A 12464-nucleotide genomic window follows, 5' to 3' on the forward strand; every position below is an offset into this window, starting at 1 on the left:
CTGCTTTGGTAACAGAAGTGCCAATTATACTGAAAGGGAACTGAATCAGCCTGGAAAAAAATGGATTTGTGTTTGGTGGCTGCGTGTGCACTGCGAATGTTACACAGAAATAAATAAATACATCCTGGACATAAAAAGCAAAGCACAGTACCCATGTCTGCCACCTGTTATTGCAGCTGGCTGCTACGTAGATTTCCCTAGAAAGGGAGCTTCTGTTCTACCTGGTCTCTTGGTTGCTGGTGCTGCTGTGCTGCTGGGACTTGGTGGAATCTGTGGAGTTGGACTCTGAGTAGTTCACTGATGAAGGGGATGATGAGGAAGAGGACGACGACGACGAACTCAGTGCTGGATATTTACTGTGGCTCTGTTTGGTTTTTATGGAGGTGACTCCATTGCTACAGCTCGGGCTGTCTGCTCCTGAAAATAAAAGGAGACGGGTCAAGACCTCCCCACCGCTGTTTTAGTGTCACAAGGAAGGGCACGTGGGCTGCTTAATCCATATTTCTGGTCTAACTAATTGCACCGTGTGATCTTTATCCTTACTCAAAGCTGATAAACAACACAAGGCTTCTCAGTGGAGCACACACGGGACATAGATGTCCAGGCAAGGCCAAGCAAGCGAGCACTTATCCGCCAATAGATGGGCACTGAGAAGATAAAATAAGAAATGTGCCTAAAGAACACGGAATTGTTAATGTGCTCTGATCAAGACATGCACATTGGATAGCATATCTAATGAACTTACCAGGAAAGGCATCTTCAGAACATTTTCCAAAGATGGAAAATATACAGTTCTTAAATGAGGAACAGAGTTGTACATGTTAGCCAACTGAGAAGACTACAAAAAGTGTGTAACCGCCATGGCACCATGGATTAATTCCAAAGATTATCTACTCATAAACAGCCAAAGGGTCTTCTCTATGATAAAGGACAACCTGGGAGCCTTCAAGGACACTCTTAAGAACATAAGAAGAGCCCTGCTGGATCAGACCAAGAGTCCATCTAGTCCAGCACTCTGTTCACACAGTGGCCAGCGAGCTGTCGGCCAGGGATCAACAAAGCAGGACATGGTGCAACAGCAGCCTCCCACCCATGTTCCCCAGCAACTGGTGCACACAAGCTTACTGCCATGGATACTGGAGGTAGCACATAACCATCAAGGCTAGTAGCCATTGATAGCCTTCTCCTCCAGGAATTTATCCAACCCCTGCCTTAAATGTTTATTAAATGCAGCTGCAAGAGGGAATTGGGGGGGGGGATACTGATCAAGACCATGGTGCCGGGATAAGGGGCACATTTTTCCTTTGTGCCGTTTTCCTGATGAAAATCACTATCCACCCATCCCAACGACTATTTTCCCAGTTCAGGAAAACATGTCAGTTCACCACAGGGCAATAAGGAATAGAGGAAGAAATTTACATCAGGTGAACAGCTCAAGGGGAAAGGGTCAACCCCTACTCACCTAGTACTGTGTCCTTGATCTGAATTAAGTACCTCACTCCTTTGACAGCTGCTCTTTAAAATAAACATTTAAAAAGAGACAGGACATGCCATTACAATCCACTTCATGTTTAGCTTGGCACTCACTATGAATCTACAGTGCAGACGAGGCACTAAATGTACCCAGAGGTTAAAGGTATGGAGCAATACGAACTATCCCAACCAGGGGCCCTTCAGAGGTGATGGACTACAACCCCCAGCGCATCCCTGCCAGTTGGGAATTGTAGTCTAACATATCTGGAGGGCCCCAGGTTGGGGAAGGCTGAACTTTCCCATGCCTATGAGGTACATCCTGTTCAGCCTTGGCTCTTCTCCAACAGCACGGGACCCTCACAGGAAGAGAACTGCTAACAAGATGTGGATACACACAATTCTTCCGGAGAATTCCTCATGAGTGTTTCCTCATGGGCATGCACTGGTGAAGCAGTTCTCCTGGGCAGAGAGAGTTGGGAAAAAGCTCAAAAAGTTGCTGCCATCTAAGTCCTGCCAAGCTCAGCATCTGCTCTATTGCTTGGCAACTCTTGCTGCTTTAAAAGCCTCCTACAATATATATGGATGCTAAGAAGGTTAGAAAAGTTAAGGCAGAGGCTTCAGCGTAATAAAACCATCTCCAACACTACAATCTGACTTGGAAGGTGCCTCTAAAATACTGAAAGGGGTGTGGGTGGGTGTGAAAGAGAGGGAGAGAGAGAGAGAGAGAGAGATGTTCAAACTTGCTACAGAGCTCATTCCAAAAAATAGACAACCTCTCAGCAGAGCATACACCAAGCAATGCAAAGTTTAACAACCCACTTCTCCTCTGCAGAGGGCATTGCTCAGCACTTAGGGAAGATATCCCAATTTTGGCTTCCAGAATGAGAACAGAGAGTAACGGAGATGTACCACAAAGCAAAGTAGCTGATCCATTTGGCAGAGAAGAAAACGCTTACCAGTGCTGTGAATGTGCAAATTGTTAGAGCCGTGCCTGGGACTTAGGTTGGGGGAGTCGGGGTAGCTGTCCTGGGATTTGGGGCTGCGGGCACTGAAACACCGGACTTCACTGTCTGTTCCATTCACCATCTCCACGAACTGCCGGCACCTGTGTGCAAAGGGGGGCGGGGGGAGAGATGAGTGGAGTTAAACACAAAACGACCTAACAAGGAACCAATGAGCAGCACAATGGTTTGTGCAAAGCATGCTAGCACTTTAGCACTCTATGGTCCCGTTCAGACAACACGCTAAACCATGCTGCTTAACCACAAAATGGTTAATGGACCATTTTGTGGTTAAGCGGCACGGTTTAGCGTGTTGTCTGAACGGGGCCGGTGGGAGTTTCGTATGGGAACAAAGAAGGATCCCTAGAAATACCCATCCGACAATAGAAGTTTAGCATTGAAAGCAAGCCTTCCAATTAAAAATGGCTAATGTTTCGTTGAAACCAAAAGGAGGATGGAGGAACTGAATGCCCCATTCAAAACCCAAACTAAGGGAATTGGGTTATAAGCAGCATGGACTCATGAACAAGAAAAGAGACCAAGCTAGTCCCAGAGCAATATCCTTTGCTGCGCTGTCCGGAATGGCAGCTTTTCTCCCTACACAAGACAATGTTAAGAATACCAATCTTTCTCTTGCTAACGAAAACAAATAGGAGTCCCACAGGTGATCAAGTCAGCAGGTAAGGTGCCCAGGGCAACAGCTAAAATGTCCTCTGCATCACACAGGAAACATCCCGGCGCCATCAGCTGTTTCTCATACTAAAGAGTTACTATTGTGCTACAAGCCTCAAAAGAGAACTGCAGGCAAGGAACACTGACAGCAAAGCCTAGCACCCAGGTGCCTATCCTGTCGATTCAGACATGCAGGTGGCACCACGAAACTCAAAGAGGCACTGGGAGTAAAAATGCACAACCCCTACGAAAGTGGCCCAGACCCAGATCACTGTTTAATAGGACCAACAAGGCTGTTAGGTTGTGTGCTTGTAGAGCACTTAGAACAATTTAGGCCCTTTTTGGGTGATAAAAATAAACAATAACTAATCCCTGCATGCTTGACTTAAGAACTGAGAGGGACAAGGAGCCATTTTGAGCTGGGTAGGGCTTTATTCTAACACATGTCCTAGAACAATTTTTAAGTCTCCTCTTCAACTTTGAAGAATTGAAGGGAATGTTCCTGCAGCAGTACCATGAAGAAGAAGAAAGCCACAGTTCTAAAGAACGTCAGGCTTTTAGAGGGATATGCAACTGTTCACTGGAGGATTTGCCACCTCCAGCTTTTCTGTGGCAGGCTGGAACCTGGTTCAAGGAAGGTCCCATCCATCCATCCATCCTGTTCTTATGTTCACAGGGGCCCCTCATATTTGCAGTGCTGCAAGTTGCTACGAACAGGCTGTTAGCTAAGCTGGGGCTCTAACCCTGTTTCGGTCTCCTGCCATTCACCATGTTGCAATTCTTGCTCTGCCTGATGGGATTTGGACACACTCACTTTAACATGAACAGGAGGTTAGGATTGTGCTCTAGGAGTCCTGGGTATAGCTGCTGCGTGGCTTCAATGGCTTCTCCAACTCTTCCTGCCAAGACCAGCTTCTGTATTCCTGTAGATGAGAGCAGAATCACGGGGATGTAAGCAGACCTGATGTTTCAGTGATAGGTGGCAGATGCTATAGTCCCATATGTAGACAATAAAATCTTACGTCTGTCTACCTGACAACTTGCCTAGGGAAGTGTCTCCCCCCAGTTGTGAACGCATTAGGGAAGAACGTCCATAGGATGGACAGAAGAGTAACAGATACAAAGCTAGCTCTGTTATGAGCTCATTCCTCCTATGGGCATCAGTATCTGTCATGGGGGTCCTGTTCTCAGTCCAATTAATCTGTACCAACCTATCCTCAAAAAAGGAGAAGAGCTTTTTCTTTGTGCCACTCCCTCCCCTTGGAGGTTCAGCCAACACAGCCTCTTCCCCTTTTTGTAGGGGAATAAAAAAAAATACTTTTTCACTGTGCCTTCGATTTTATTTTTTTGCCTACCATTTTAAAAAAAAAATTATTTAAAATAATTGTATCCCACCTTTCTACCTGACAGGACTCCAAGGCGACTGATATTAACCTGGTTAATGTATAATGGCAAATCAAGTAATGGGTTAATTGTGAGTTAATCAACCTAAGGTTCGCCATGCATGAATGGGAGAGAGCAGGCAGCTGCTGCAGCGTTGTCAGCCCTTCCACTTTTAATTAACAGCCTAAGATCGGCTAGGTTGTTGAACACAATGTGCAAACCTGGAGCACTGGGTTGTTTAGGGCCTAAACAACCCAGTGGTTAACCCATGGTTTGTCACTGGGTTAACGGCTGGGTTGTTTAGCCCTGAAACAGTGCTTCAGGTTCACATGTCACACTGAACCTACAATGATCATAGGTTGTTGATTAAAAGTGGAAGTAACGAGCACATGCTCTCATTCATGGCAAATCATGGGTTAATTAACCCACAATTTGCTGTTAGGTGTGAATTGGGTCTACAAGTGAGAACAAACACAATTCATTCATTTATTATATTTCTATACCTCCCCATAGTCGAAGCTCTCTGGGTAGTTCATAATAAATTTCTTTAAAAGTTAGCAGTGACTTATAAAAACTCTGGGGTGATAGAGGTGGAAAATGTCTACTCCCCAGGCCTTAGATCCTGCTGGTGCTTGTGGGGTGTGTGTTTCAATTGCTGCTCTTTCGTTGTCCCATGGAGACCCCAGGAGAGAAACCAATTCCCACACTACCCTCACTTCGATGTGTGCTACACCCAGCAACCAGGGACAGGTAGCACCAGGTGTTTCGCCACTGGGAGAAGAGGGCATCTCCTCACATTGGCCAGCTGGACAATATGCAGCTCCTGGCTCTTCCTGAGAATGGGGGTCTTGATGAAGGTTCTGACAATGATGGAAAATGTACACTTCCCCAGGCCTTAGATGTTATTGGCCATGTGGCAGTTTTCTTAAATATATTTTATATTGTTAGTTGTTTTAGACTTGGTGGTTGAGATGAGGTGGGACTGTGGTTCTATCAGGATTCTGTCTGAATGACTGAGTGTATATATCTGGTCTTGGATGCCTGTGAGTCACTGATATATGCTAGGCCATGGGCATGTTAGTCCCTAAGTTTTTTCTCCCACTGAATACAGCCCAGTCAGCTCTTGGTATTCCAGGGAATAAAAGAAAGAAAGAAAGATGGGATGACAACAGGAGGAAATCTCAGGGTGTGTCTGGCCAAACAAAACTTAAAACTCACCATAGAACCGTAGCAGCTGCACATTTTCACTAGCACTTCTTCATCACAGTGCCATCCAGTGAAATTTTAAAAACCATATTAGTGTGATACATTCATTAGGCCAACTCAAAGGTCACCAAAGATATGATCCCAGGAACTTCTTCAAACTGATTCCCAGGATGGTCTTAGGGAACCTTTGGTGGCCCACTACCAAAGCACTCTGAGGAGAACTGTCATGTGTATCTTGACTTGGATGCCACTGAAGGCAGCCCTGATTCATGACATGTCTGGAGTTCTGCCTTATCAATGTCGTTAGGATCCATTTTGGTTGTTGCAGCTTGAGGATAGGAACAAGATGCTTGAGAAAGGTTGCTGACTGGCTCAACCTTTGCCCCGTTTGGTATCATAGGACATCTTGCAAAGGAAGGACTGACAGTGTAGGAGATGCCTAGCATTTTATATTGTATACTTTAATCTTTTAGCTTTTGTATTGGTCTGTTTAGACGACACACTTAAGCCACGGTGGTTAAGCATTTTGCGCTAAACATTGTGGCTTAGCATGCCATGTGAACCATGACTTAGCGTGTCATGTGAACTATTCCTAGCCAAGTTGGCTACATAACCACAGTTTAAACACTCACTCTAACCATTTGCTGCAAAAGAGTTAGTGGCTTAGCGTGTTGTCTGAACAGGCCGATAGTAGTTTATTCTTTTAGTTTTTGTAATCCACCCAAAAAATGTCTGTTACTGAACGTATTCAAAATAAAATAAATAGATAGTGCTATGAAGTGGCACAATATTCTATCTTACATGCTGTTTACCATCAACAAGAAACCATTATGGGATGTTATTCAGAGATCTGGAGGAAGGTGTCATCAGTAGGCTATTTTTCATCTGACTTCAGTGATGTGGTAAAGAGTCAGTAACGGATTACATAAGGGCTAATCAAAGCTCAATTCAGGTAAAATGGGGACGCTGTTGATGGGATGGCTCTTCTGATCTGCAAAGTTAGTGTTCATCTCATTCTAAATGGGGTTGCGCTTGCCGTTGAGGAGTTGGTTGCAGCTTGAGAATGCTGATCTATCTTGGCCTTTACCATCTGGCATCTATGGCACAAGCTGCCTTCCACCAACTTAGGTTGATATGCCAACTGCAGCCTCCCCTGAGCAGAAAGTCTGGCCAAATGCTCCAGCAAAACATCAAGATTGGGCTGACACTACATGGTTTTCCCTTTGAAGACTACCTTCAAAGCCATCTTTTATAACTTGGGGCCTGAGTATGTCAAGGATTGTCTACTGCCAAATGAACCTGCCCGATTATGATAATCTTCAGAGGCCATTCTCTCAATGCTCCTTCCTTCAGAGTTTGGATGGGTGGTGACTACAGATAAGAACTTCTCTATGGTAGGCTCCCAGTTCTGATGGGTGTTCAATGCCAGGTAAAAGCAGTTTTCTTTATCCACATTTTAATTGAACAGTGATACTGCTTTATCTGCTGTTATGGTTTTTTTAGCTGTATCCTGTTCTTTTATTGATTTTACTAAAGTGCAAACTTTATATTTTATTTTGTAATGCTATTTTAACATTTTATATGGAAGCCACCCCAGGGATTTGTTAAGAAGGTGGCGTATAAAAATCTACAGGCCTGAAATATGTTCCCCTCTTTTTAAGATCTATTATAGCAGAAAGACGGCCCATGAATATAGCAAATAATTCAGCAGTTGGGAGAAGACTAAAAATTCCACATGAAGACATCAGAGGCAGGACTGCGTATACTCTGCACTATAAAGCAGGGAATTCTTTAAAAAGGAAACCCCAGGACAATATGCAAGGTAACTCAGGCCGATCAAATAAGATGACCTGTTTTCTTGGGAGTGGGTTAATCTGGCTTCTAAAACTATCAGAGAATTTCGTTTGGGAGTGGCAGAAGGAAGGAAAGAATGACAAGATGTTGTAGAGCAGGATACATCAACAGATCGGAGTGTGCAGTGCAGGGCTTTGAAGTTCTGACCACTGACCACTTCCATTTGGCATCTGAGCATGTAGACTCTGGACTGATGTCATACTGCAGGCAGGCAGGGTTGTCTGCATAAGCCTCTTGGGAAAAGCAAAAGAAGTTATAAGGATACACTTACTTTGCCTGTTCTTTATGGAGATCTGTTCCTCCTGGATTGTATTCTCCGTCACTCGGGCAAAGGCCGTCGCTGTAGCACAGTACCCGTGATGCACCAGATAGGAGGAGACCATACTGGGAAACATAAAAAAGGAATTGGTACAATGGGCAGTAACTGTCATCACAGACTCACAACAACCTTTGGGGGGGGGGGGGGAAGCAGAACATCTCTGGAAGAATCGTGTTAATGTGAAGTCAGTTTGCTGTATCCTAGAGGTCTGCTTCCTACTGTGAAAATAAGCCACTGTCTATGTGGTGAACAAAGGCATACTAGGAAGGGCAGGGCAGGCACTACTCCTGTGACATTCACAAAGGCAGAAAGTACAGGAGTTCGGCTATTAAAAGGGGAGAGTCTATGATATCTGTTCCTTCTTTGCTTTAATTCCTCTCTGGAGTTTGAGATTAGTAAGGGCTTGAAGTATCGTTATGGTGAAGGAATCTTGGATCAATGCTGTTGTTACCAAAAAACAAACCCACACCCGCATCTCTACACAGAAATGTCTAAAAAGGTATATAAATGAATAGCCAATGCTGCTGGGCTAATTTATTGAAAAAACTGGGGTGCTTCCAGATGGAGAGTTGCTAGTCCTACCAATCAAATGACATTGTGCGGCTATTCCATCTTCTCCTCAATGGATTCTTTGTAGAAAGAAAGAAAAAGATGGAAGCAGCATGGAGGCTTAAAAAGGGAAGACGATGATGTCCGGAGTCCCAGACTCAAGGAAACTCTGTTAATGAGGCAGGCTGATTGCATGATAAAAGCCGCATCTGGAAGCACTAGTCATAAACCACAAGTCTATCTAAAACTTTCTGAAAGCCAGGCACAATATCAGGCTAATCACAGTGTGGTAACCACCTTAAAACATTTCAATTGAAGGCCAGTACAAAACCCTTTAAATATAGAAATTTTTAAAAAAATCCTAAAGCAATAGATTATAAAAGGGGATGAGTATTAAACGGGGCTGCTTGTTGGTTTTGTCAAGCTTCATTTATAATCTAGATCAGCCTTCCTCAACCTGGGGCGCTCCAGATGTGTTGGACTGCATCTCCCAGAATGCCCCAGCCAGCTGGCTGGGGCATTCTGGGAGTTGTAGTCCAACACATCTGGAGCGCCCCAGGTTGAGGAAGGCTGCTCTAGAGTCTAGATTTTCTTTTAGCGGAAGCAGGAACGATCAGATTTTCATCACTACTACCATTCTGCTCAGAAGCGATATATGTATAATGCCTCATTTCCCCTTATTTCCTCCTGGGACACAGATAGATAATGTTGTCTTTCTCCAAATCGCTGCATCTTCCCTTCACATCTGGATCCCTCAGTTGCCAGTGATCTGTCTCCAGAGGGCTAAAAAGTGATCAACAGACAGGTTTCCAAAAGCAGCAGATTGCTATCGAATGTAAGGCCTGTACAGTTGTGGTTGTTGTTTTCAAATGCAACTAACAGCAAACCAGGTGCAGGGCAAGCAGCCAGTTCATTTCTTCCACAATCCCATGAAGGAACCTCATGGACAACCCATCGCTCATCAGGCACACAGGAGACCAACATAGAGGAAGAGGGGTGGGGAATGGGATTTTATCACAGACAATTCTACAGCAACTGTTGGTTTAAATTAAGCTTCAAGTTGAAAGAAATCAAAGCACCCACTCACTTCTGTAGCATGGCTTGCCATTCACCTAGCCGGTCACCTATGGGAAACCGCTTAATGGTGCCCTGAATCTTTGCTCGCCACTCCCTCATATAATCTTCAATGTCGAACACAAAAGGCTGCTGCCCAAAGTTGGCATCCACTATCTCTCCGGGTGTCTGGAGTCCCACAGTGGGATACAGATTGCCCTGCCAAAGGAAGAAACCCAAGTTAAAACCCTGGGCCCTTTATGGAAGGAAGCAAAAACATACATTTCTCTCTAATCTTCTTAGAGGAAGCTTGAATAAAGCCTCTGGGACAGACAGATGGGATGGATACTGTGCAGAAAGCACATCACAGAGAACAATTTGTAAGGAACCAAATCGAGGTACAAAAACATTGTTGACACAGAAATCAGAGTTTTATTGGATCTTTTGTGACGCCCAACAATAGTTTTAGGGGTGAAAGAGAACAATTAAACACACAGGCAATGTAAATAGTTGTGTGAGTAAAGAGATTGCACGTTTCTCCAGAGGTCTTCCGTCTTCCTAGGAACAGACAGCAGAAATGCAACAGATCATGGTATAAGGTGCACTCTCCCCAAAGACAGTGCCTGACAGTGATCCAATAATTTGTCAGGGCTGAATTGTACATTCTCCATTTACTCAAAGCCTCCAATTCTATCCCTTGCCATTATGCTATTTTAAAGTTACCTGTGGGAAATATACTTTGTAAATACACCCAGATGCACCCTTGGGAAAGAAATAAGCACCGCATAGAATAGGCCTCCAGGGGCGCCCCAGTTAGGAGACAGGGAAGGCCGCTTAGAAAAAAAATCTGATAAGAAGAGAACTGGAAGAGAACTGCTTCCAGCATTTGGAAGCAGGCAAGATTTTCTAGTTCAATCTAATTGGAAATCCATAGTCGCAGGTGAGCTTTTAAATATCCTACAGGAATCAAATGTCCCTCCATCAGCAGAGGAAGAACACACCAGGAACTGTGAGGAATGTGGTCTGTCACATGTCCTAAAGCAGACTTCCTCAACCTTGTGCCCTCCAGATGTTTTGGCCCATAACTCCCATCATCTGACCACTGGGGCCGATGGGAGTTGTAAGACCTACAAAGCTTTTCACTGTCTAGCTCCTTCCTATCTCTCCTCTCTCATCTCACACTATTGCCCCGCTCGTGCTCTTCGCTCCTCTGATGCCATGTTTCTCACCTGCCCAAGGGTCTCTACTTCCCTTGCTCGGCTTCGTCCATTTTCTTCTGCTGCCCCTTATGCCTGGAACGCTCTTCCAGAACATTTGAGAACTACAAGTTCAACCGCAGCTTTTAAAGCTCAGCTAAAAACTTTTCTTTTTCCTAAAGCTTTTAAAACTTGATTTTGTTCTGACTTTATACTGTTAGTTTTACCCTACCCAGTGCCTGTTTACCCTACCCTGTGCCTGTTTGCATTCTCTTCCCCTCCTTATTGTTTTATTATGATTTTATTAGAATGTAAGCCTATGCCACAGGGTCTTGCTATTTACTGTTTTACTCTGTACAGCACCATGTATATTGATGGTGCTAAATAAATAAATAAATAAATAAATAAATAATAATAAGACAAAACAACTGAAATGACCCATGTTGGGGAAAGCTGGCCTGAAGCATACCAGAGCGACAAGGTAAGACCTCAAATGCTTTGGAAAGCGCTAATTCACCCATATTTACATTTCCTTTCCAAAAAGCCATGCCAGTCAATGAATACCAATACCCTTCACAGGTTGTGGTTCCAGCCTACATATTCATCTAGTCTCTCATTTACTCTCCCTAATCATTTATAGTTGGCCTTCTGTGGAACTTGTCCACATTTCCCTGCAGTATTCCCAATCTTCATTCAGGAACTCTTGCAGTGCTGTTTTGTTTTCGTGACTAAACGTTCCTAAGACATCCGTTTCTTGCATGCCCCTTTCCTCTCAAACCCAGTACTCCAACGTTGCACACTAAGCAACTTCCCTGACTCCAAAACCCACTTTTAGACACACAATTTGATAGTATTTATATGTCCTTGGGAGTACTGAAGCTACTGGCATGAGGACCACATAGCATTGTCACTTAAAAAACTAGAACCCACACAGTTATTGTCATCTGTATCAGGGTTAAGCTACAGTTAAAAAGCCCTTTGAAATCCAATGACTTTGTGATGTCTCTGGCATAGGCTCTTCACTTTTTTCCAGTGAGAAAAAGTTTCAGTTGGGAACTGCATTACTTTTCACACCACGAGGGGAAGGGGGGCAGCAAGAACACTGCACTTTTGTTGAATGGATGCAACCTCTAGACATGTATAACTAATGACGAGGATGATATTAAAAGAGAAGGAAGGGGTACTCTATTCGGCAGGGCATCAGTTTCAGGAAAAAGATCTAAAAATTACATCTGATTGGGTCAGTCTACCAGTTACTTGCAAGATGGTTTTAATCCAAAGTCTTTCCTGGCACTAGTCAAGAGAAGAGGATATTCTGCCTGTCTCTTTCACTGCTGATTTTGAATTCGAGTGACATTACGGCAATGGAACTCTACAGAAAAGAAATTCAATGTCACCTGCAACACATTTAAGAAGAGGTATGAAGAACTGAAGCTCCAAAGGATTGGAAGGCCTGGCTTTTGGGGAGCAATCGAGACCCTGCAGCTATCTTAGAGATACCTATATAAATACAATCAAGAACTCCAATATATAGGCAGACGGGAATTGGAAGAGCTTTTTTAAGCAAGGGAATGATTGCAATGTGAAGGCTGATGTACTGGGGAGGATTAGATAAAGAGCAGCTTGAAGTTCAAGAGACTGGAGATCAATGATTTTCCTGGTATTAAACAGTAACAGAAAGAAGACCCGAAGTAGCAGATGGTCATTATGCCTATTAGTTGCGCTTAAGTGTAAGTCAAGTTTAATGTAGGCAAGGAT

General features: G+C 44.0%; 1 protein-coding gene across 3 annotated transcripts in view; it reads right to left on the reverse strand.

Annotated features, from left to right (window-relative positions):
• The window catches only part of RANBP10 (RAN binding protein 10), a 51036-nt gene that overhangs the window by 10242 nt on the left and 28330 nt on the right, over positions 1-12464 (reverse strand). For all 3 annotated transcript variants that reach the window (XM_063141001.1, XM_063141000.1, XM_063141002.1), the window contains 5 exons: positions 9545-9729; positions 7861-7973; positions 3961-4069; positions 2430-2578; positions 222-417 (listed from right to left, as the gene is read on the reverse strand). In XM_063141001.1, the coding sequence (XP_062997071.1) occupies positions 222-417; positions 2430-2578; positions 3961-4069; positions 7861-7973; positions 9545-9729 (752 nt within the window). The remainder of the gene's footprint in view (positions 1-221; positions 418-2429; positions 2579-3960; positions 4070-7860; positions 7974-9544; positions 9730-12464) is intronic.

The sequence above is a fragment of the Elgaria multicarinata genome, chromosome 14, assembly GCF_023053635.1.
Source record: "Elgaria multicarinata webbii isolate HBS135686 ecotype San Diego chromosome 14, rElgMul1.1.pri, whole genome shotgun sequence".
Classification (NCBI taxonomy): domain Eukaryota; kingdom Metazoa; phylum Chordata; class Lepidosauria; order Squamata; family Anguidae; genus Elgaria; species Elgaria multicarinata.